This window comes from Pezoporus wallicus, unplaced genomic scaffold, assembly GCF_028554395.1.
Source record: "Pezoporus wallicus isolate ANWC-B61680 ecotype Strahan unplaced genomic scaffold, APGP_CSIRO_Pwel_v1 contig_2908, whole genome shotgun sequence".
Classification (NCBI taxonomy): domain Eukaryota; kingdom Metazoa; phylum Chordata; class Aves; order Psittaciformes; family Psittacidae; genus Pezoporus; species Pezoporus wallicus.
Genome location: NW_026642179.1, coordinates 1,319,053 through 1,345,255, shown reverse-complemented (window position 1 = coordinate 1,345,255; position 26,203 = coordinate 1,319,053). Strand labels below are relative to the sequence as shown.

The 26,203-nt window shown below is 37.2% G+C and overlaps 1 protein-coding gene across 1 annotated transcript in view; it reads left to right on the top strand.

Annotated features, from left to right (window-relative positions):
- Nucleotides 1-26,203, top strand: part of PIK3C2G (phosphatidylinositol-4-phosphate 3-kinase catalytic subunit type 2 gamma) — a 208,370-nt gene that overhangs the window by 35,539 nt on the left and 146,628 nt on the right. Inside the window, exons 8-13 of the mRNA XM_057428016.1 lie at nucleotides 1,856-1,909; nucleotides 3,795-3,917; nucleotides 10,691-10,724; nucleotides 18,494-18,689; nucleotides 21,497-21,619; nucleotides 24,826-24,957. Coding sequence (XP_057283999.1) covers nucleotides 1,856-1,909; nucleotides 3,795-3,917; nucleotides 10,691-10,724; nucleotides 18,494-18,689; nucleotides 21,497-21,619; nucleotides 24,826-24,957 — 662 coding nt within the window. The remainder of the gene's footprint in view (nucleotides 1-1,855; nucleotides 1,910-3,794; nucleotides 3,918-10,690; nucleotides 10,725-18,493; nucleotides 18,690-21,496; nucleotides 21,620-24,825; nucleotides 24,958-26,203) is intronic.

Here is a 26,203-nt window from a genome sequence, read left to right as displayed (position 1 = left end):
TGCAGTCATAACCATTTGGAAAACTGAGGTCCCCGAGCTCAAATGCGCATATATATTTCTTTACTGAAGTACACCCCTCAGTGTAGTTACTCACATTCACTTGAAACTTTAGGGCCTAAAGTAAGAAGATTCCAAATTTAAAGAAAGCTATAATCTCAACATTAATGAGGCATTACAACCCACCTTCTGTAAATGATGCTTTGTAGATATTCCTCAGACCTATAATGAAGCCCTCTTAAATTTGATTTTGCTAAAGATTTTTACCTTGAGTAAGCAATTACTTGAGATCATTAAGTTTTTATAAAGGAAAGACAGGACATTTTTCAAATATTCGTGCTATGCAACAAATATGCGTGTGTTACTCTAGAGCTAAGTTTCTCAGTAGTTTGGGTTTTTTTTCAACAGTGTCTTCTCAGGCAAACTCAGTATAAGTTTGTGTGAACTGCTTTAAAGAGTAGGATTGCAAATTAACGACGTAGATCAGATCACCATGCAGATGTTTTCAGAGGCGTCACAATTAATGGAGCTTTTTCAAACCTGTAATAATTAAAACTAGTGTTAGTGCTTTCCCTTAATAAGTGGCTTGAAAAAACAACAGAAGCTCTAATTTAATGCATTTTGGTCATAAATACATGACTAAAGAAAGCAAAAGTTGAGAATCCTTGATTTGTTATTTGAATCTTTGTTTACTTATTTTCTCTAATGTTTCATTAGATTCCTTTAGACAGGTTAAATTTGAGGTCTTTATAATTGTTCCAGGGTTACACAGGAATAATTATGTTGATTTGCAAAGACAGCACTCACATCACTGTAAGGGTTGTTACCTGTCTGACTCACCACAGTTGACACTTAGCACACTCTGAACTTTAAGCCACTGGGAGTTACTCACATATACTATGTTAAATGCGCATATATCTGCTTGAGTTCTGTACTCAGATAGAACTTCAGTTGTAATTAGACAGACCTTGAGATTCTCTGTTTAAAAAAAAAAAAAAATCAATATTTTTTTTTTGCCCATTTATCTACCCACTTCCAAATTTACTTGTTCAAGGATGTCTGTTGAAAATCCTTGGAGAAACCAGTTCTTCTGACTTATGTGACAAGCCCACTATCATTAGTAATGATCACTAAATGTAAAAATCATTTTATGATGGATAATGCTTCTATAAAATGAAAATTAAAAACAAAAAAATCAGGCTGTTTGGCACACGGTGGGGGTGGGATTGGTGTTGCTGGAGTTAAATGTAGAGAGTGTTCCCAGGGAATGTGTGCAGACAGAGAACTAGCCATTTTGATTGCCCTGATAATCAGTTGGCATGCACTTCGTTTTGACTCTGTTCAGAATGTACTATTAATGTAGAGAGAAAACTTTGTAAATTTTTAATACAGAGTGCAGAAGTTCTAGAATGAAATAGCATTTTTTAATCATCTAAATAATTTAAACACCAAAATATCCTTCAAAGGTTCTGTTGGTATTTAAGTATGTGGAGGGAAAAAAAACATATACAAAATGTTGACTATAATTCTTTGGTACTTTCAGAAATGTAAAACTTCTGTTAGAAATGAATGTCTGTCTTTCCTTCTTTGGGGCAAAAATCAAAAAAATCAATGTCATATGTCTACATGTGGAAAACTCTTTATATGATAATATCCAAAAAGAGAAATAGTGAGAAAGAGGTCATCTTTCGTAGTACACATTATTACACTTTTTTTTTTTTGCATGCTTACTCTTCTTGATCTGCAGTGTTCTCCTTAGAAGCAGCTGCCATATAAACCAAATCTATGGTATAGTAGCTTCTATAAAATATTAAGTACCTTGGTAATTTAACTCTAAATGGAATAGTATATTTTACAGAAAGAAATACATTCCTCAAGGTATCCAACTGTCTTTGGAGAACAACACATATACGTAAGTACGAGAGTATATAAACTGCTGGGAGGGGTTTTTTGGTTTGTGTTTGGGTTAGGTTGGTTGGGTTTGTTTGGTTGGTTTTGGGAGGTTTTGGTTGGTTGGTTGTTCTGGGGTTGGTTTGTTTTTTTGTTTTTCCTGTCTGGCAGTAGAGCTGTTTCTCTACTTAAGAATTACTCCTGTGTATGTCTATTGCTTCATGTGCTGCTCAGAAATTTGTCTACATGAACATGTCTTTATAGACATAAAATCCATTGGTTTAATAAACATAGCTACTTGTGAAGGCAAAAAATGCTAATTTAGAATTATACTTAATTTATAATTCAATAAATATATATCATATACTTAATTTATAATTACAAACTATATACAGTAATTAAAAAATTATGTAGGTATATTGCATATATATGCATTTTTTCAACAACTGAACAATAAAACAGCATGTATAATGCTTTGGTTTTGTCAGTGTTATACATGGTAAGAAAAGCCATGCCATTTTTACAGGTTTCTACTTCTCCTGGCAATGTGTGTGTGTATAGAGAATAAATCCAGCAGGAGTTCAATTTAAAAATCTTATGTGGAAGGAAAGAAATAGGAAAAAAAGGAAATGGACTCCTTGTAAACTGTCAGAATGGTGAATCAACTTCAGAGCAAGTTCTGAAGTTCTCAAGAGATTACAGTCAACCAGAGCCTTTTTCTCTTTAGAATTTCCAGTATGAAAAAGTGTTGCTGTCTTTAATTACTAACAAAACCCCAACAACCTATATTTAAAATATTTCAGAATATTTTATGTAATTCATTCCCACTTTAGTTCTGCTCAAGGCAGATAATGTGGAATTAGTAACCTCAATCTATTTTTGTATTTATTTGTATTAATGATAGGTTGTAACCTTCTCAGTACAGCCTGCATATAGACCTTAAGCTTGAAAATAGAAAGCTCATCTTGGTGCAGCTTTTCTTTTTCAGGCATGATATAGATAAGTTACAGAAATGGTTTTATCAGTAGACATGCTGTAACATGCTAAAATGAACATTTATCAGTACAGAAACATGGAAAATATTTATAGAAGAGTTTCTACGTGTTCAGAGAATATTTTAAGGTTTAATGAAGTGATATAACTATGCAGGAAACATATGAATTTTAATTTATTTATTAATTTTTCTGAACATAGAGTACTTGATATTTAAAGATTGCACTTTCCTTCCTTTGGGATCCAAATTTTTCTTTTTGAATCCTCCAAAGTATTTCTGAGATTATTCATCTAGAGGGTTTTTTTCATATGGTAATATTTAAATATCTAAATTTATTATCAATAAGATTTAATAATTTGAACTATATATACATTTTGCAGAAAAGCTAGTTGCAGAAGTACTCAGTCCACAGGTGTCAGATTATGCAGCCTCCCACATAGTCACTATTTTTAGGAGGAACATGGCTGTTTGCCAGCTCTCACAGAGACGGGTAGGAGACAATATTGGGGATAAATTCACAGCACAGTATCATAAAAACCACAGTCAGTCTGTGAATCATTTAGGTTCATGTGTCCTCAGAAGTTTGCTTTTTCAGGGCTTCTACGCTCATGAAGTTAGGACAAATTGAAGTTTTGCCTCAAAATCAGTTTTAAATATCAAATTTGTCAGTTTTCAACAAGGCACATTTTGTGGCAGATAATTGGACTTTAATGAAAACTATGCTATCCTTATGTCACTAGAGATTTCAGTGTAGCCAGACTAATGCCTGGTGTGTTTGAATTTTGGATGAGCAGATACAGTTTTCTGCGTACTCACTGGCATGAAATTTACACTAAGGTGTTTCTGATAAATGGTATATGTCTACTGTGTGCCTTCTCCCACTCCCCCCCCCACTTTTGTTTGTAATCAGCAGCATAAAGTTGATAATGTGATTGAAGTAGCTAAAGCTATCTGCAGTGTCCTCTGTTTTGTGGAAACCAAAGACATTACTGATGCAGTCAAGAAACTTCGTGCAGTGCCGTTGGTGAAAACACAGGTAAAAGACGCAAGCTGATGTCCTATTTTTCTGTTTAAAACTGGAGCTGAAATGGGTATCACTAATTTTATGGTTGATCAAAGCCATTCTGCTGTCTTACTGTGTGAATTTTCCTTCTTACTTCTTACTGTATGCACGCATTTATTTCCCCTCTGACAAGCATTAGGTAAAGGCCCTATCAAAAAAGATGTGTGACAGAGGAGCAATAGAGGACTTGTGCTGTGTTTAAGTGTAAGTGAAATGCTCCTTTGGTTGTCCTTTTTTATTCCCACAAAACACACAAATCTCTGCTTTGCCACAGCACCTGTTTACTAAATCATGCAATTTCAAAGTATTCTATTCATAAATTTAGCATATGTTGTTAACAATAAAAAAAAAGCTTCTATAAATATCATATAAATTACAATTTTTTTCAGATAGAAATGCTCTATTATTTATGTAAAGAAGGACCAGCATCATATAAACCTTATTTTAGCTGGAATACTCACTCTTAAAACACGGAGGTGGATTTTTCAGGGGTTTCTGTATAGTCATGAACTGTCACTTTGAGGGCAGTATCTGTTCTCAGTTTTGTCATCAGCCACTTTGGTATGACCTTGGACAAGTCACTCTGACCTGATTTACAGAGGTTCTGAACACCCAAAAATTCTTCTGAAATCAGCATCTCGGAAATACAGGTGCTCAGCAAATTCGAAAATCAAGCCATTAATCACTTGCATTTAGTCTGGTGTAACCTTAACTCATGCTAATTCTTCTTCATCCTAATGAAATTCTCTCCATACTTTTCTAAAAAGTTCAATAAGTTACTAAGGATTTTTTTTTTTTTTTCATTTCTTATACGGCCTCTGTCTTTTCATTCTCTCACACCAAATATTGTTTAGAAAAGCATGCCAAACTGGGTAAGGTGGTTGCTTTCTCAGACAGTTACCTACTTATAAAACTTGTATTCTTTCTCTTTATTGAGTTGTTTTGTTAGGTTGTTGGGTTTTGGGTTGTTTATTGGTTTTTTTTAGCTGTTTGCTTTAATATGTGTAAGAACACTTCTGACAGGAAAGTAAACAATGGGATAATTAGTGTTAACTGAGGTAACTAGTGAGTGCTGGTTAGAAACATGTCTAGCTAGATAAGTGGGATTTATTTTGTTTTGCCTGATACGCTGTTTGAGGTCCCAAATGTAAGACTGAGGAAAGCTAGCATAATTCTTTTTGTAACTTTTCTTGTGTTGTAGGAGTGATATATGGCAAACTACTTACATATTGTCATCCATATACACTTACTCTTGAAGGGTTCAAACCCTCAAATACTCATCTTACAGGGGCAAAATTATTTCTGAGAGGTGAAAAGACTCACAAAAAACCCAGAAAGTATGTTAGTTGAAGAGGCTGCAGTGGTGCTCAGAAAACTTCTTTTCTTAAATCTTTGCATTCTTAGTCTCTGTTTATTCCTCTTTCAGGTGAGAGGGTTAGGGTAATAGTTTCCAGCTTAAGTAAAGTACAGGGGCCAAGCAGATAAGCTCTAGAACATCAGTGTAGGTCTCTGCAAGTCTCTGTAAGTAAAACCGTGCACCATGTTTCTGGAACAGAGGGCACTAGAGATCACGGAGCAGACATTGCTGCATGGCCCTAGGCAGAACCAGCTGTGACCTTCTGTAATTATTTATATGGGTGCTGTCTGTCTGAATTTTGGCAAGTATTGTTAAGGACCAAGATGCAAGAAACAACATAGCTGTAAGGTTTTGTTGTTATTGTTGCTCAGAGCTGACCAGCTGATTCACATAAATGCCTTCTCTTGCTTCCCTTCTAGGTCATGACTCACTGTATATCTTGTTGCTATAGTATCCTCAATCTTTTCTTGTCCACTTCAGCATCAATTATTGTAAGTCACTGTTCTGGGTAAATTCCAGCAGAAATGAGTCTGTGAGCGCATGCATTTTATCTGGCATGTTGTTGATTTAAATGGAAATATCTCCATTTAAGAAAAGTTATTCCTGTATATTAGAGGGCACATACTGTAGAGAAAGAGATAAAAGAAGTAACAAAGGATTCACATGATCTGCTTTTCAGTTAAACCCCAGGCTGTCCTGAGAGGCATTAGGCAGATCAGTATTGTCCCCTTGAGAAAAGTATTTTGTCAACCCAGAATCTTTCTTAAGAGATAAACAGAGCTTGATCTAGTAAAAATATACAGAAGACAGTAACAGAACATCTTCTCCTTTAGGAAGGAATTAGAGCAAAAGAAATATGTTGGTATTATTTTGTTAGAAGATTTCTTTGGAGTTCAGAAAAATTTCGTGTATTTTCTCTTTGAGTGTTCCTGTCAGTTCTCTGAACCCAACATGTAAACTGCCTCCTATGGCTGACTTATAATTGCTGAATATCACAGTATCACAGTATGCTAGAGATTGGAAGAGACCTCAAAAGATCATCTAGTCCAATCCCCCTGCCGGAGCAGGAGCACCTAGATAATGTTACACAGGAATGTGTCCAGGAGAGTTTTGAATGTCTCCAGGGAAGGAGACTCCACAACCTCCCTGGGCAGCCTGTTCCAGTGTTCCGTCACCCTCACTGAGAAGAAGTTTCTTCTCAAGTTTAAGTGGAACCTCTTGTGTTCCAGTTTGTACCCATTACCCCTTGTCCTATCACTGTTTGCCACTGAGTAGAGCCTGGCTCCATCCTCGTGACACTCCCCCTTTATATATTTATAGACACTAATAAGGTCACCCCTCAGTCTCCTCGCCTCTAAACTATAGAGACCCAGCTCCCTCAGTCTTTCCTCATAAGGGAGAGTCCATTTTCAGGTGCATCATCTCTGAATTCCAGCAGAGAAACAGATTCGTTCCTATTAGTGTGGCCTACCCTGAGCAATCGAAAAACCCCATGTCATGCCATGAAGAATAAGATAATGGGATAAAATCCGAAGAGTACAGGTCACCTTTTTTGAGTCTAAGCTTTCTGTTGATGTTCACATTTGCTTCTGCTTGTTCCGAGTCACTGTTATGCAAGTACTGTTTTTATTTTAGATATGAAATGATTGGTACTAAGCAAAAAATTGAATTATGAACTGATCCATGTATCCTGTTGTAAAAACAACAGGAGCAAAAAGCTCTTCCCTAAGTTTTTCCAGCTTTCCATTGCTTATTCTTCAGCATGTGTCCAATTTCCAACTCCACTGTATAGTCTCCAGTATATACACGTTTTGCTGAACCAACTTCCACGTACTTCCTTGCACAGAGGAAGTACACTTTTCTTTTCCTGTTTTACTTATTTAAATTATCAGCCCTGCAGAGCAAGGAATGCATCTCCTTATCTGTATGTACAGTCTCCAGCACAGTAGAGTGCCTGTCCTGGCTGTAATCTTTAGAGGCTGAAAATATAAGTGGTGATGATAATGATGGTGTTTGCTCATCTGTAATGAGCAAAATGATACTGTTCTTGAGTATCCTCTTCTGAATGTTAAAAAGTGTCTGCCCCGATTGCATATTTTATCACTAGTCTTAAAATATTTTTCTGTCCTAATATTCACATAAGAAGCTGCTCCACATTTCTCTTGGAGACTACTGACTGACTGGATTGTTACTTATTTTTCAGAGTTTTTAAGTTATTGAGGCATTGAAATTTTCTTCTATTAACATTTCTTTTCAGGCTTTGTTAGCTGAACTGGTTGTCTGTCCCTTGAAGCCTTCCACTAAAGGCTGTCTGTGACCTTGGGTGACACTCCTATCCCCCTTACTCTCTGCTTGGTGAATCACACCTAACTAACAGCTGACTTCAAACAAATGGAGAAAGGAAAAAAAAGTGTGTGTGTGTATGTGTGTGTGTGTATATACACACACACACTTTTCCCCTTTTTTAAATATATTTTTCCGTTTTTTTAATATATTTCTCCCTTTTTTTGATATATATATATATATTAAAAAAAAAAATAAAAATTCCAACTGTTCCTGCATTAGCAAACCCTGTGGCTGCTGCTTCTTGGTTTTTACTTCTTTGAGAAACAAGTGCTAGGACAGTTGATTAGACTTCAGCAATCTAGAAGAAAGTCAGGTATGATTTTAAAAACAGCTTCATATTTCTCAGCAGCAACTAAGCCATAACATAAAAGAAGGAAAATATATTTCTTCAAGTTCTGTAACTCAAGTACTGTTTCATTTTATGAAAATAGAGGTTAAACATTATATGTAACTGCCTTAACTACAGAATAGTATATAAATACAGCAAATCAGATTTCATTTATCAATATTTATACAAAGACAAACTCTCCTGTCTGTATCAACATATGTAGCCAAAATTAGTACTCTGCAGTCGAATGTTTGATGGAGTACCAACTTCTCCAGACCTTTTTTGAGTTCAACTCATACTTGAAGTGTAGGGGAATTTTATGTGAATTCTGGATACTGACAAAATTATTAAATCCCACAATATTAGCGTATTTTATCATTCTGCTTGAATTGTTTCAGTTATGTTCAACAGCATAGTACCCCAAGACTTTTTGTTAGGCAGAAGAGAGACTTTTTTCATTCAAGCAGGTAACTTGCACCCCAAGTGAATGAATTGTATGAGGCTACATTACATCTCAAGTGCCTGCAGCGTTATGCATCAGGTACGAGAAAAATGCCAGAAAAAAAAAGTTCTGATTGCTTTTTTACCATGGTTTCCTGATGCTTTAGTGTACTGTGTGGTGTGGTTTTGTGTGGAATACCTTTTAATGCATCTATTTGGCAAGCTCCATGTGCACATAATGCCTTAAGGAAACTACTGCTTACTCCATCCAATGTAAATTGCATAGGGTGCCAGAATATGTTTGTGTATACATATCTGTACCTGTATGCTCACATAATTTAAAAAATCTCAATGTGTTTCTATTTAATTCTGCTTTTATGAGGAAAGAAAAAAAAAAAGAAGACCAGAGAAACTTACTTCCAATCTTCTGTGTTTAATTAAACTGTACCTATTACCTCCTTACTTCCTTTTCAGTGCCAGTACTGTACATTCCTGTAACATGGTTAGAAGATGATGAAAGAAACTGGGCACCAGTGATACTGTCTTCTTAATTGATTGCATCTCTTTATAAATGTGATTCATTCAGACTCTAACCAAGATAGCCCTGGGATTTTAAAATCTGTTCAGGGGAAACTCTGGGCCTGCTTGCACAATGTTTTTCATTTCTTTCTTTCTTTTTTTTTAATCCCTTCCTTTCTTACAGCAGCTCACAGAAAGTCCTAGGAGATCAAATCCTGCCAGAACAGGCACTAATCCACTATATATTAAATGGGCTACACTATGTTGAAATTATAAGCACTGTTCCAAAAGGTTGTTTACTTTCCAAAATTTGAGAGAATTGAACAAAGGTCTCTGTTCCCATTTGTCTCACAGCATTATAAGGATTGTGAAAACACATTTCTCGGTATGGATGTTGCTTTTTCTCCCTCAAGTAGGCATTTGACTTTTCTTTATGTTTACCAGACAAATGTTGGCAGCTCCAAGCTGGGTACTGGAGGGAAGATGTACATCTAGCATTGTACTTCTTATGTCACCTCTGTGTGCACTGTAATTTTAAGAAGCATCTTGCTGAATACCTATGTAGTCTCATGAAGCATTCTCAACCTGCTGCAAGGGGATTAGTGACTGTAAAGGATAACAAACCTTACAGGGACAGTGGCTCAATCAGTGCAAGCCACAGGAGATACTGAAACCCGGAATTAACTTGACAGTCTCTCTGGTCAAGATTTGCACCTCAGTAACTTATTTATGTCACCTTGGCACATGTGAGTGTGATTTCAGAGCCAGGCAAAGACAGGGCAGCCTGAGCAGCCAGGGAAGCTGATTGCCCGCTTTTGCCCTTTTTACAGAGGCTGGGTCCCACCTCTGCCCCAGGGATGCAGGTGCCACCCATCCTGCCAGTAGATGCTCCAAGCTACCTAGATGATGTTCTTTCTTGTGTGGATGGGGAGGCACAGGCAGTGTAGCAATATGTAAATTTGCCCAGTGTCTGAGAAGCCTGGAGCAAGGTCTGATTGATGGCAGTTATTGTACTTGGGGATTTAACATGGCAGCTTTTTAAAAAAGAAGTTTAATTAGGCTGGTCAGTTCAGTTTAAGCAACTGGCCTGACCTTTCAGCAGTCATAAGAACCCAACAGTTCTTGCTGACAGCAGTGGGATATGAAGTGGGAATCCAGATGCTGAATTGATGTTAGGCATAAAGAGGTGTGTTTAGGCACCAAGGTATGAACACCTTCTAAATCCCTGCACCTAATATTTCCTTTAGCCATCTCTAGTTAACTGCCTGCTCAAAGGTTTTTATAGAGCATAGCTATTTTTGCTGATTTGGCACAGGAGCGTAGGTGAAATATAGGCCACTTCAGCTTTGAAAGGATGCTGGAGCTCTGCCTGCTCAGTGTGGTTGTGTCTGAATATGGAAGGTATGTAAAGGGATGGAGAGGGTATTCTCATCTCTGTTATACCAATGAAAGGCTGAAAACATGTATGCACCTCAGATGTTGAAAAGTGCTTCTTTGTATCTTGACATGCCTAAATATCAGAAATTGGGTCCTGAGTGACTTGTCTGAGATGGTAGAGGAAGCAGCTGGAAAAGCTAGAAAAAGCAGGTCCTGGTGTTCTGAATCCCAGCGATGTCTTCTGTAATCATAACATAAGGTTATATCCTTCCCCTTTGTCACCTTATTTTCCGTGAATACCACTAAAACTGATGTAACTGCTATTCGCTCTTTTCTGAAGTAACTGATTGCTTTTCCCCTTGGGTTTTGTCTTTGTAGGATTCACTTCAAAGTGTGGATAAAACAGAAAAAGGTAAAGTGTTATTTTTAAAATATATTAATTCAAGCTGTACCATCAGAAAACACATTTTGTTTGTGTTGTTTGTTTGTATTAGTGAATTGCTATAGTTGACATATTGTAGATGTTTACATATTTAGTTGTATTATAAGGTAATTAGGACAAGTTCAATTTTAAGTGACCTAAAAATGTAAATGAAACATAGCATTTCCTAAAACAATTCTGGAGGTTCAAATACGGAGAACAAGTAGTAAAGTGAAAGAACTGATTGCAGTTAGTGGTGGTCATAGCAATGGTTCTCAATAACAACTTTTTCGGCAGAGAAAAGGGAAAATAAGGAACTTCATGAAAGCCTAAAGAAATTATTTTTGTGTATGGCTTTTCTACTCAGCTCCAATAACTTTCATTCCTCCCTCCTTAATCTTTAGTTCTTTGCTTCTTTTGTATAAATAGTGTTTTAAGTGATACACTGTCATAAGTAGTTTAACAGTAATGGACAAAATAATAAATGCTGCTGTACTTAATTCCTCAGTTAAAATTGGCTTAGACTCATTGGTTGATATCCAGTACTGTTAGCATTACTGCAGCGCACCTCACAGGCTGATGGGTGTGCAGGAGACTGTTCTGTCGTGGATGCCTGTGTTGGGTTCCAGCCGGGGATGGCCACGCTGGTGCATGGGTCTTTCTCTACTACTCTGTGGCTGGCTTGTGACAGGCAGCTGGGGGTGGTATGCAGACGTTTTCAAAGGGCCTTCCATCTGAACATTGGGGTGGCTGGGGTGTGCTGTGGAAAGGTGGTCTCTCTCAGTTTTGTTTGAGGAAAAAAGTGGCCTCTCAGATGCTTTTCTTCCCCCCTCTTTTTTATTTGTCTTCTTTTGTTGAGTGCAGTGTGCTCAGGGAGGCAAAAAGGTGAACCAACCACAAAGACTGCAGTAGTCTCAAACGCAGAGGTGGTTGAAATGCAGAATTCCAAATGCCAGCCTTGTTGTTTCACCATTATTCAACTTCATGAACAGCAAACAGGGAAGCAGCAATTATATTTGTAAGCTGCCAGGAAAAGCTAAGCAGCTGGAAGGCTGGGGGGAGTTGGGGGAGAACATGCAGGTGCAGAAGGGAGGAGAAAGTAAATACAGTTTGTAGGATTCTTCTCCCTTGTATATAGTAATTTATCCCATGAATTTTTTTTAACACTCTTAAGGACAACTAGTTGTTGAAGATGAAAAGAATAAATAGTTACTAATCAACATCTACCTTAGAAACATGTTCCCCTGCACAGTGTTCAGATAACCTGTCTGGAAAGGATATAAAACATTCCTCTACTTAAAGAGATTTCCAGATTTGGACTTGATTGTATCAGCAGTTTCCTCAATGAATATCTATGTTGTTGAATAACAATAAAGCAATCTGATGTTTTACCTCTCTACTTCTCTTTACCTATTTATTTATGACAGGAAAACTTCAGCTGTGTAGTGTGATGCTTCTGTTCGTTCTTGGCACACCCTAATTTCATAACAATTGCAGAATGCTTTTGGTAATGTAATGTTAGACTCTTCAACTTATTGACTGCAAGTCAGAACTTGCCAGGCCATTAGTGTTTCTGTGAGGAAGCCTACATTCAAAGTTGTCCAAGGTAACCAAAATCCAATTTGACCTCTCACGTGCATTGATGATACATTTCATGTGTGTTTTAACATACTCCATTCCTTATATTTGCACCTATTAAGCTTCTAAAAGCAAACAAAATATTTAAAGTTAGGATAATAAGTCTAGCTATCATATCAAAGCTGGTGTTAAGGGCATGTCTGATAAAATAAAAGCATGAGAGTAATGACTAAATCTGATCTGCTGGAACCTAGGCCTTACCCTCAAGAGGTGTACTTCAGTATGGTTAGCTGACTATAATTGCAGGCATACAAAACTTTGCAGGCCAAAGACTCAAAAAGTAAAGTAAAATCACTACCTTAGCTCAGTGCTGGTAATTTTTTCCAGGTCTCTGGGAAGCTAAAAACCGTGTGCTTTGGTTTTTCTAGCAGCACGGTTGCAAATAAAGTCATCATTGACAGCCGAGGAGGAGACAGACTGTATTTCCCTTTTGTACTGTTCTTTTCTGTCTCTTGTGTTTATCTTGAAGAAAACAGGATAGAATTTGAACAGCAAGAACAGCAATTAGTTACTCCAACTAATAATTTATTTTTCCTCTCTTCTTCCTCCCCCAGGTGATAGCTATTACCTTAAGTATCATAAAAGAGTTTTGATTTTCTTCATTGTAGCTTCTCTAGCATAAAAGAGAAAAAGAATGCTATTAAAATTAAAGCCTTACTGTTTGGAAGCTGCCTTGATCTTTCTTTTTAATAAGAGATTATCAGAGGTTTAATATTAGTCATTCACCATGGACTAAGCAAGTCAAAGACTGTATTCAAAATATCTAGCCTTGATTTAGTGTTGCAGTAACTGTCTCTGTTAAGTTTTACCTCTGTAGACCAAACTATTCCATTGCTGCAAATAGAACAGTGCTTATCCATTTATGGCTAAATCTGGATCATGTACTTTTCCTCTGTATGAAGTCCTTAGAAGATTATACTAATGTTGTAGTACTCAAAGGATGGTTTTTTTTAGATGTGAGGAACAGTGGGCATTTCTAGACATTAGCACCTTCCTGCATCATCAAGCGTTCTCAGAAAATAAAGAATAAGATTATTCACGTTAATAGAGAGTTAGCCTTGGAATCTGCTTCAAGCCAGGGTGTGAAAAGACAGGCTGCAAACAGTTACAAAACCGAGTCCATGCGTGTTTCTCAAAAGCTGATGAATTAATGGTTATACAATGTCTACAACCTTGCTACTTCAGGCAGGGTTTTCACTGAATCAGACATAATCAGCTTCTGGAATTTGATCCATAATTCTCTGGGACCCATCCCAGAAAGTCTAGAATGCAGCACAAGCTGATGTCAATGAACCAGCAGCCTGGTCTAGCTGAATTGCTGGACTTACTATATTTTGAGTGAATACAGAAATCCAATACCTTAAAGATGATACATTTAATGAAGTCGGCATTAGATTTAAGGCTCTAAAGGTTCACTAATTATGCTTGCAATTTGGTAGTTGCTTCTAGACCTGATCATAAAAAGATCCACCCCAGAGAGTTTAAAAAAAAAAAGAAAAAAAAAAAAGGAAGGGGAAATAATGGTAGGCTTTTTGAAGGCTTTTGTATATAAAATTGAAAACTCCACTTACTTCTTTTCCTAGCACAAAGCCATTATGGTTTTGTTTTGGAAAAAAAGTTTTTGTTTCAGAGTATGGAAAAATGTGAAGAGGTTTTTAGAGACGGCATTTCACCATGTCTTCTACATTGCTTTCACATCTGAGCATGGCTTTTTACCTCTAAGTTGTTGCTGTGTCACATCCTGTAACGTTCTGAAAGCCAGTGGCATTTTTTAACCAAGACCAATTTTTAAATAACTGCAACCTCAGTAGTTCTCAAAAAAGAAATGTTAGAAGTTATCAAGGTCTCGTAAAGCATACAGCAGCAGAGACATTTTTGATACTAGGACAGCAGGAGATTTTTAAAAGTCCTTGAAGGGATAATTCATAGGATTCTTTCATTAGTAGGAAGAAACAATATGATAAATATTGGTCTTGGAAACCACATCTGATCAGCATTTGCATTACAACCTTGTCATGTTTTGCCTTTTCCTTCTTATAATAGTGTCTTCTTATAAGGTGCTGCTTAGCACCTTAACTAAATCTCAAGGGTTTTTTTTTTTGGGGGGGGGGGGGGGTGTATTTATAACCTAAACTGTATTTAGGATTGTGCTGGTTTTCCTCTCCCTGGAAAAAAGTGAGAAAGAACAATGTAAGGCTCCTGTTCTCCCAAACAGTTGTCAAAATGGTCTTAAGATTTCATTCCAAATTCTGTTCAACCAGATATTTGTCATGTTTTACCCAGAGAAAACGTGTATACATAGTCAGAGAGGGCATGTTCAGCAAATATTGAATTTGCATCATCTGCAAGTGCAATAACAGCAAAGTACCTACTCTGTTGGAAGGTCTTGCACTAAAATGATATATGAATTGTAATACTGGACTGAGAAAAATAAAATAAATGTTTTTCTATAAGGGATACGATAATATGTTCCTTACTAAATCTGGAAGGTACCTGCAGGTGTATTCATTGACTCTTTCAGGAATGGTGCAGATTGTTCTATTTCTCACCAGGGGTGAAATTTATTCCTTCAGACTTCGTGTACAAGGAACATGTGTCAGAAATAAGCGTATCTGGCAGCTGTGGTTAAAGTTCACTTCCCTTGGTCTCATGTAATTTCTTCAAGTCTCATTTCTTCTCACCTTTGGTGAAAAGGTGATACCAAATAATTTCACACCAGAAATAAATCAGGAGGTTTGAGTTGTGAGATCGTTAAACTTGGTCACAATTCACTTTATGGTGTATTCATTGTCTCCTAGATATTGGCTATGCCTGGGACACCTTTCTAGAAAATAAACTCTGGCATAGCTGAAGATGTGAATCTGCTGTAGGAAGCCTGTGTTATGTAAATCAGTGAAACACTGTAGTCCTTTCTCATCTAAGATTTATTAAACATAAACATCATAAAAAGCAGTAAAGTTCACTGGCTTCATGAATGGGCAATATAATTTCAGCATGCCAAATCCTATTCAGCAGCTCATAAAAATGCAGTGAAAAGATGCTGACCAACTTTTGTGAGTAATGGACATTTACAGACTACCCAAGATGTTTGTCTCTAATTTAGTTAATTGCTACTGGGCTTAATTAGTGAAGGGGGGGGTGGAAGGATGGGGAAGGGCTCACTGGCACAGAAACCAAAGAGTGTTTCTAAAATGAGAGCTGACAAGTTAAGAAAATAAACATAGTGAAAAATCCTGCAGCTGCAGTCCAGTCATACTCAGATGTTTGCTTACACCTGAGAAGCTCTGTTCCTGAGAATACATTCATTCTGAACCTCCTAATAGTTTGATAAATAATGCTGAAGTTTCATTTGTCTCCCTTTTCTGGCAGCTGAACTGATTGCTCCACTGCTGTCTTCATCCCTGCCATTGTAATGAAAGGAGCAGCTTGTATTCTCCCAGGCCCTGCTTCCAAACTATCTCCATTTCTGCAGGCAGGCACAGACCCTGCAAGCCCACAAGGAAAAGGTTGAAATTTAAGAGGTAGAGGAAAAAAAAAACAAACATTTCCAGGCTTCCTTCAGCAGAGAGTCTCATGGACCTTGTCTTACAACCAAGTGAAGACTTAACCTTGCCTCATCTAGCCACATATATCTTGTGGGGTGTGCAGGTCCCTGACACCCAGGAAACTTTTTTCACCTCACCACTGGTACACTGAAGCATGTTATAAATAATTGAGGCAGAATCTGTGGGATTCCTTTCTGTGGCTTATCTGAACTATAATATATTTCCTCTTGTTTTGGAGCCAAAATTTGAAACATTACCTTGCAGCCTAGAGCACAGATTGTGTAAAAGGTGCTTGTGGCCGAAGTGCATGTTTCAGCACACAGCGGGAAGTTTACACAGATTCTGAACTACATTTCAATCTCTTTTGGAGAAAATGCTGAGCAGGTTCCACTCAGCAATCATTGGATTCAGTAGGCCAATTTGCATAAATAAGGGATTTGCTATTACACTACATCTACCTGTCTGCCACTTTGAACAAATTGGAGCCAGGAAGTCTGCTAAGTAGCTGTTTTTCCTTCATGTAAATAGCATAGTACTTTTCAGATAAAGTAGAAATACTGGTTCAAATAATAGTCCATTAATGTGCTCTTCTGGACCTCTTAAGAAGGGTTTGTGTATATGACCACAGGTAATTCCTTGCAATATGAAAGAATTCGGTGCAAATTAAGCATTTTGTTTGGAAGGTTCTGAGTTATTACATGTCCAAGAGAACTGGGTGTGAGAATAGAATGGTATTCTGGGGGAGAAATTAGAAAAAGGCTTATTCAAAACAATTATGGTAGAGGATAATGAATGGAGAAAATACTAAAGAGAATAGATAAAAAGATGATTAAGTTCTAGACAGCAAAGTAGGCACAAAGAGTAACAGGATTGAGTTTTCTTAACCCTGCTAAGTCTCTAAAATGATTCAGTTTTCATGTTATAGACTCATAGAATGGTTTGGGTTGGAAGGGACCTTAAAGGCCACCTAGTTCCAAGCTGCTGCCATAGGCAGGGACACCTTCCACTTGACCAGGTTGCTCAAAGCCTCGTCCAGCCTGGCCTTGAACACTTCCAGGAATGGGGCATCCACAGCTTCTCTGGGCAACCTGTGCCAGCACCTCACCACCCTCACAGGGAAGAAATGTGGAAGAAGATTACAACACTATAAGGTTGTAGCCAGTCTCTCATGGGTGTAATAATTTGCTGTCAGTATTTCCAGTAGCAAACCCTAATATACGTCAGACGGTTTTGATGTTATGTATATCTCCATTGTTACATAGTTAAAATTTGTCTATTATAAATCAAAGACTGAAATAATTCCTTTGCACTGTTTGCAGTACGTTTTGTGACTCAGTAGTTCTGAGTTTTAAGGCAGAAGGTATCAAAGCAGGGAAATAAAATTCCAGACCTAGGATACGGGTTTTTTTGGAGACAGATCTGTCAGGAAACTGGCACAGCTAAGTCCAGTGAATTGTGGTATCTGTAACTGATGTCCTGCACCTATCCTGAATATAAAGAGCTAATGTAAGTCTCAGGCTTCCTGTTCCTGGGAATTGATTTTATTTTTTTTTTTTTTCCAGTAGACACTATTAGATTGATGGTAGATGGCTATGTAATACAGTGGCCGGACAAGCTTAGAGAGTGCGTCAGGAACTATAACAGGAAGAGAGTATGTTCTTGATCATAGTGAAATCTGTGAGTTAGAGGTGTGGGAAAAGGAGAATTTGGGGTAGTCCTCTTTGAAGACAAATCATCCTGATCCTAGAATGATACAATGTACTCTGACACTCTCTCAATTTGTCCCTTGCCTGAGAAATGAGTGTTTGTACAAGCTTTCTTTACTTGATGGAGGCTGCCAGGGCTGGGGATTTTAATTTAAGCTGGCGACCAGGCAATCCCTAGCTGCTCCAAAAGCACAGAGAGGCAAGATGGATAAAAGCCAGTAATTACAGAAAAAGAGCACTGCAGAGCTGAAACCAGAGGAAACAAATAAAAGTGTGATATAAATGAGGGTACACGCTGCATTTCACATATATCCATACAGATATGTATTTCAGTGTTCATTGTTGCATAATGTTATCACCAGTCTGTGACCATCTGACTGCTATGTCTGATTGTGAATGCTACTGTATATATTTTATGACTTGAGTACAGTTGCAACAGCTTTATAGTCTTAAAATTTAACCAGTGCCTTTTCTCTGTTCTACTGCGTCATTGCCAGTTCCCTTGACCTAAGTAGCTACTTAGCTGCTGAAATTACAAAATACCTATATAACAAAAATTCTTCCAGAACAAAATTTAACACACTAAAATGGTGTATCTGAGGCACACACTAATTTGCTGTAGTTTAAAATGCTTACTTTGAAAATGCCTTAATTTGAAAGCACTGTGGTGAAAGACTCTTAATGATACACCAGAAGTGAACTAAGGCTGGTTTGAGAAGCACAGGTGGCTAATTGGCTTCAGTTGGTAGGTTATGTCATTTTAATTGAATTTTATTAGGAAGCATTTCAGAGCTGTAACTGATGGTTTAAGATAAATATGATTCTTTATAAATGACCTATTGCTAACCTTTATTTCTTTCTCTCCTCTCAGCATTAATAAAGGCTGCATTGACTGAGCTCTCCACGGCAATCTCTTGTCTCATCCACATTTACAGCAGCAGCTTTGATGCAAATTTCCAGCTTTCCAGCATACCTAAAAGCCCTTCATGTGCAGACGTCAGCCTTGATTCCCAGCTCAGCTTCACTGTATATGCTGCCCATAACATCCCAGAAGCCTGGGTGAACAGGTAGGAGGAGATCCAGCAGGTGTTCACAAGAAGAGGTGTTGTCTCTTAGATCACATATTTTTCATATACTAGACTACATCTGTTGCTTTGGTGATACTCCTATATTAATGTTAGAGGCTGAGAAAGTGGGTGTATTAGTCAGTGAGCAAGAGAGTGTACATCATTAGATGTAACTATCAGTTTAATAAAAATCTGAGAGAATTTTCATTACTTAAGATAATAAATGCAGGGCTGTGATCACTATGCTGATTTTCAGATGGTTATACCATTCCCACTGCATTTAATGTTTTACCAGAAAAATGTGAAATTACATATGGCCTAAGGGCCACTGATTACTTGAATGCTGTGTTCAAGTATGTAGAAATAAGAATCTGTCTTCCTCCTTAATTTCCCTTTCCAGTCATTCCAATATTCATAGCTTAACATGGACTGCTGTTTGGACACCTGCTTTCCTCAAATACTCTACTAGCCTCGCTCACATGCATGCTCCCTGTTCTTATTACTGCACTGCATGAATTCATGCTGGCTGTGTCATGGCTCTCATTTTCCCTTTCCTGAAGGTCATGTTTCATGATCTTGGTGCTATTCATAATATATATTTGTAATATATATTCCTGCATATATATATGTATTATGAGTGTTAGAATTTTGACATCCCTCACTGTCTGCCTCATTGTTTTTTTTTTCTACACATACCATTATGTGATAAATGGCTTTCTTTTAATCATTTGGGGCACGGGAGAGTGCATTGTCATACATTTTACAGAGTCATGCTGGTGTCCTGTCAAATCCATCTCAAGTTCACCTTTGTGGATTGGCTTTTTGTCAGTTTTCATGTTTATGCTCTCAATTTCTTACTCCTGTCTTACTGTCCTTGTGAGAAAGATAGGTACAGATATTACAAGTGGAGAATAATTTTGCAAAACTGATTACTTTTCTTTGTTTATTGTATTTTATTCGTTCTTGTTTCTTTTATCAGTTTATTGGTTTATCTAATTTAAATCCCAAGCACATGTGCCTAATTTGCTGCCAATTGCATGATGTTGCTAGCTTGATGTTTGGCTGTACTTTTTTCTATAGCCCCCCAAAAGCAGATTCCTATCTTCATCTGGGTGGTAAGAAGTGATTCTGGGGACAAGACTATAGCGTCATGCTTTTGAATTCACAGGGAGACTACCTATACAAAATGCTCTACAAAACCTAAAATAGGTTGAAGCACATGTGCTCTTAACAACCTTTTTGACTTCAGGCAACTGAAGCATTGTATAAGTCAGGATATATACAAGTAATGTCTGTATATTGTGTATTAATACTTCTGTTTAAACACCAATGATTAATCATTTGATTGTGTTAAAAGCTATTATTTCCTGCACTATCCTCCAACTGTTTGTAATGTTTATACTCTTGAAGAAAGAGGCTATATTTAAGAGATCTCTTCTGGAAGAGATCAAACATCATTTGTGTAACTAAGACAAAGCTAGACACCTTCAGTCTGCAAGTGCTTAAAATTTCCTGTTCAAATTTGATTCTGTTCATCGTTCCTGTATACAAAGTGGTCTAAAGCTGAGAGTGGCAGGAAGATCTGGAAGTTGCAAGACTAATTAAGAACATTGGTTTAATCATATCCTATTCCTCTATTTGTCTAAAATTTTATAATATTCCAATAAGAAGAATATGTGTCCTGGGTTCAGCAGTAGCAGTCATGTGTCTCCTTCGTGGTAGCTGGTGCAGTGCCGTGTTTTGACTGCCAGCCTGGGAAGAGTGCTGGTGATACTGATGTTTTTGGTTGTTGCTAAGTAATGTTTACCCTGACCAAGGACTTTGTGAGGCTCATGCTCTGCCAGGTAGGAGGGGAAGCCGGGAGGAAGCAGAGACGGGGCGCCTGACCCAGGCTAGCCAAAGAGGTATTCCATACCACAGCACGTCATGCCCGGGGTGGGGAGTAACTGGGAGTTACCCAGAAGGACACAGGCTTCCGGGTGGGACTCGTTTCTTGGCCAGTGGTATTGTATTCTCTTCCCTTATTATTTTCTCTTATCATTGTTGTCGTTGGTGGTGATTTGTGTTGTACATTGGTTGCTGGACTGTTCTTGTCTCAACCCATGGGAGTTGCACTCTTTCGATCCTCCTCCGCGTTCCTCCGGGAGCGGGGAAGTGGAGAGCCCTTGGGGGGGAGGCTCTCGATTGCTGTCAGCCTGGCACCACTCACTGGGAGTGAGTGAACAAGCTGTCTGGCTAGGGTTTAAACCATGACAATATGAAACTAACAGATCATTCCAGACCCAAATTACACTATGAAGGTAGTCGATTAAGTATGCATGTGAATGAAATTAGTAAAGTATTTGAAGAATGACAACACAGAAGGCTTTAGTACTTCTGCTGCAATGAATATATAGGATCCCTTGAGTACTAACCTCTTTTTTACAGATCAGAAAAGTTAAGTATAAATAAATTAACTGTTGACTCAAGTTGTATGATGAGCAAGTTGTAACACTTCAAAACTTATGTCCAAACATCCTTTGACTGTAATAATGAAAAACAAATTAGTCTTAACTACAAAAACATGGAACAGAATCTAGGTGTCTTCAGTTCTTTTCTTGAACTCTGAATAGAAAAAAAAAAACATTCAAGCCAAAGTAAACACATGCAGACCCCCATTAATATGGGATTTATTACTTTAATTCCCTTTTCATGTAAGGATAGATCTTCCCAAGGTTCCAAATATTTAGCTCCAAATTTATTGTGCATTGCATTTACATGGTACATTGCAACTGATCTTTTTTTCCTTTCCTTTTTCTTTTTTGTAGCTACAAAGTTTTCTCTTTTTCTTGTTCACTAACTTATGCTGGAAAGACAATATGTCAAGTGAAGATACGCAAAAATATACCAGTTAAAAGATCTTTCTTTTTCCTGATTGACTGGAACGAGAAGTAAGTTTTGGATCTTCTGAGCAAATTAGAATTATGGATCTTCTGAGCAAATTAGATACATATAATTCAGAGTGTTCTGCAGATACATGGGGAGATGGGAGTGAGAAAAGGGTGGGATAGCCAGAGGAAGAGAATAGGTTTCATTCAGTGGAAGCATTGTAGAGGAATACTGGAAATAAAAGGAGATGCAACCTAAGGCTGTATTTCTTTCTTTTTTGAGATCTTCCGCCCTTTGGATCCACCTCTAGTAGTAATGTAATGTTTCTTTAAGGCTCGGTCCTCTTTTTAGAGGAAACAGGCTGTTGCGGTGAGGGTTTTTTTAATAAGAAAGATCTGTAGATTTAAAATGAGGACCTTAGTTTGAGAATGGAATTTTAGAATAAAGGCTACCAACAGCCTGTCACCTGCTTGTCTGTTTTGAGGAAAATAATTCCATTGAAAAGCAAAGCATACACTCAAATTGCATTAACTTAAGGCAATGGGATGACAAAAAGCATATTTGTGATACATGAGAGAGAATAAGTACACAATTTTTAATGATTTGGTGGTAATACTGTATTCTTCCAGCTTCCTGGGCATGATGTGTTTATATTTACAATCTTTGAAATTTTTGGTGTTTTACTTCACTGTTAATTATATTCCAAATCTGCAAACATCTTGATTACATTATAGTTGAACAAAGGCTACAAGTAATCTGAAAGGGTTTTCTTACACTATAATTGAATACAGAGTGCAATTCAGAACTTCTGTTTGCCTTTACCTAAGCCACAAAACAATTTGAGGTTGATCAGATGGAAGACCTTTTTATGTCAAACCTGTTACACCTCTACATTATTGGATATTTTGCATAGCTTTCTTACACAGCACTCCTGAAAAGATATGGGAAGCATAGTATGTCTGCCCTATGATTAAGAAACAAAATGGGTAATTTCTGCTAAGCATCCAGATTAGTCCAATTACGTGCTTTGATGCCTCAGTTGAGTAGGTAGTTTGAGTGTTGAACCCTCAATCTTTCATATAATTGGGAACTGTTATCCTTGTGTTAAAAAATGAACAGGATCTTTCCCATTTGTGCTGTATGAATTTTCACCTTGTCCAAGAATTTGGTTAAGTGCTATCTTCTGGTACGTATGGGCAGATATAATTGAAGTGTAGGGGAAAGATTTTATTGCTTATGAGCATTTTTGGCTTCTTTTGAATTATGTTCTCATCAGTTTCATTTTTCAGGGGCTGAGATCTCTTGATTATTTTATTTCTTTTGCCTTAGCTGTTTGTTCTGAATGTATTCCACCATTTGCTCTTTTTCCATCCTGTGTAATTTATGTTAAACCTACAGACTTGAAATATGGAATTAACATTAAGCTTACCATTTATCGCCTCAGATACTTTCTTGGCATTGTGTTTCCCTCTTCTCCATATTTTGTTTGGCCTGTCTTATTTTGTTTATACTTTCTCAGGGCAAAGCCTGGGTTGCCCTGGAACTCTTCTGTCTTGAGTGCTTTTATGATATTAGGCCCTTGGCCTTTTAAACCAGCTGTGTAACTTTATCTAACATCCGTGAATAGCACAGTGAGTAGCTTCTCTGTTCTTCTCAACTACTGTTGAAATTGTATGTGCACAGGGTGTCATTTCTGGCCACTGTTCCATTTCCCCTTTCTTCTTCTTAGTCATCCATTTGATGCAGCCTCATGTGGTCAGAAAGGATTATGCCAACTGGGTAATCTTATATGAGCATTAATCAAAATTTTAAAAATCAATACAGCTATTCCCCTTCTCTGTGTATCACATGTCACTGGAAGGGAAATATTGGACATCCTTGGCCCATACTTTAACTCTTGGGATATATAACTCTTGTAAAAGTTTCCAGGTTCTTCTCCTATTGGTGTACATCTGGAAATACTATATATTGTGTTCTAGGAAACCACTGGCAAGCATTTGATTTCTGCAGTGAGGGTCCTATGAGGTTTTTTCATTGCTCCAAGTTCAGAGTGTTAACAATTGTCAGTATTACAAAATGCATGTCTCAATTTTTCATTTTTGTCTCTTCACAGATTTAACAATGCTTTAAAGTTAAGTATAACTCCTTGTTGAACAGTTTAATGTAACACAGACAGAGTTATGTGCCTGTAAGTGAAAAAGACAGAACAAGCTACCTATATAGCATGTATAACAGTTCAGTTTCCCAATAATTGCTTCTGACTAGTTATGAGTGAGGTAGAGGGCATGAGAAAGGGAAAGCAGAGCTGAAAGTTATAAATAGGAACATGTGGGAAGACAGTTGAGAATTGCTTCTCAATTCTATTCATGTTAACCAGAAAGAGTGGGAAATTGCTGTCTTGCTTTGTTATTAAGAGAAAGAGGTATGCAAGTTTGAATAATTTCTAAATGTTTAGAACTGATCATCTAAAATTTTTACACTAATGCTAATTTGGAGTACTTGAGTATTTCAGCTAGAAACCTTCTACCTTCTTCTTTAAGTGGCTCCTCAGTGTATCCAAGGAAACTTTCCTGAAGCCAATAGAATTTCAACAGATTTGGGACTAGGAGTGAAATCTTACACTAATTTTCCCTTATGCTATTACCTTCTCTTATTTCTGCTACCAAATAACCCTTGTGTTTTTTATGCTACTGTAATTATTAAATACAAATTTCTACATTTGATTACTGCTTGAGTATGACTACATCTTTTTAAATGCCAAGAGTCACATTGTTCTGCCAGTCTAGACTAAATATCTGAAATTTAAATGGTTTCTACATAATTTAATTTATCCTGTAGTTTGTTTTCTTAATCTCAGGTTTATGCAGATCTTCTGTTTTCCTCTGAAGACACAGGAAAGCAAATAACTATTGGTTTATAATTTACCCTTAGGGAATGCTTATTCTGAAATATTCCCTCATTGACAAGGTAATTCTAAAGCAGAAGTTCAACAAAGCTTTTCCTGCCTTTGTCAAATCTAGTTGTTGCCACTGAAGTAAATGACTTTTTATATGCCCCTTCTCAAGTACTATGACCCAAGTTAATGGTTAGCAGTGTTCATCAATGTATTGAGGGCATCTGTCAGTTGTATTTCCTTCAGAGTGCAATTCTTGTAATTTATAGCTTGATATCTGTGTTAAGGCATCTAAAAAAGAAGTAGAACTCACTTATGATAACGGTGCTCACTTTTAAAAAACTTTTATTTTTCTCTTTTCTCATTTGCTTTTAGAATCAACTTTCCTCTACAAATAAAGGCTCTTCCAAGGGAAACTATGTTGACAATAAAACTACTTGGAGTTAACAGTGCCTCTAAAAATACAGAAGTGCTTGCTTGGACATGCTCCCCATTGTATCCAAAAGAGTAAGTTCAGTTTTGTATTATAGTTTAAGAAGAGACCATTCTTGAATAGTGTTGCACTCAATTTGGGCGAAATATACAAAGACAGAAATACTAATTTCAGGACCTTCCTGTAATAAGACTGAGACAGTCACAATAAACTGCTCTTGATGTGTCAGTAAAAGTCCCATCCATAAGTTTTTCTTTCTTTCCAATACATTGTTTTTAAACCTGGCTTATGTAATTGTTTAACGCTTAACAATAAAGTTCCCTGGGCCTGTTGAAAGGCCTTGCTGTACCTATTCCTGTAGCTTTGCAAAATCCTTCTCAGCGTAGCTTCTTGGTCACAATGATTGGTTTTTTTTTCAGTTTGCTTTCCGATCTCTCACCCATTCATTCTGCTGAAAGTGAGGCAGTTAGTGAATGCCGCAATGAGCACCTTTCCCTTTACACACCACTTTAGAAGCTTTCTCCTCTTTTTTAACCTTTTCTTTCTATACAACACAAAATGTAACAGTGGTTTAGCAATGCTGGTAGCCTTGAGTGTCTCTGCAGTGATGCATAAACAGAGATCTAAGGTAAATTTTCTGCAGTGCTCTAAATATACTTCAGTAGGACTGAGACATCTGAATTTAAAACAAGCCTTTACAATGATACGGAATTTTTATTTAGACACCCTAGCCCTGCATGCCCTGTGGTCAATAGATGGATACATCGAAGCTCTGAAAGTTTATGCATTAGCATGCATCTTTAAGCTGTAAATCTTTCCTCATCTGAGACATCTTCATCCACTTCCCCATATGGTGGCAATCACTATTTAAAACAAAACAAACTGAAAAAATCTGATTGCGTGTATGAATTACTATGTTTGAAAGACCTTGGGTTCCACTGAACTTTAAAGCTGAGAGGCTTGAAACACTAAAAAATAGGTTGGACTTGGCTAGAGGCTTTTTCCATCCTTTCAGAAGAAAATTGAAGATTACTCTGTTTAGAAAAAGAGAGCATTCTTCTGTGTCTTGATGATTATAGGACTTAGCTTGAAGGAAGGAAAGAAACATGTATCAAATCTATGCTCCAAGGATCGCTTGGGCAATTTATTCCTAACTTTTCTTACGCAGTTAGTCTGAAGTAGAGCACATCACTCTTCCATTGTGTGTGTCTTTATAAACAAAAAGTGCATTATATTTATTTTGAGTATTTCTATCATCCTGGTCTTAGGGTAAAATAGAGAGAAAATCTTGACTGAGAATCTAACTTGAGGTGAAGTGTT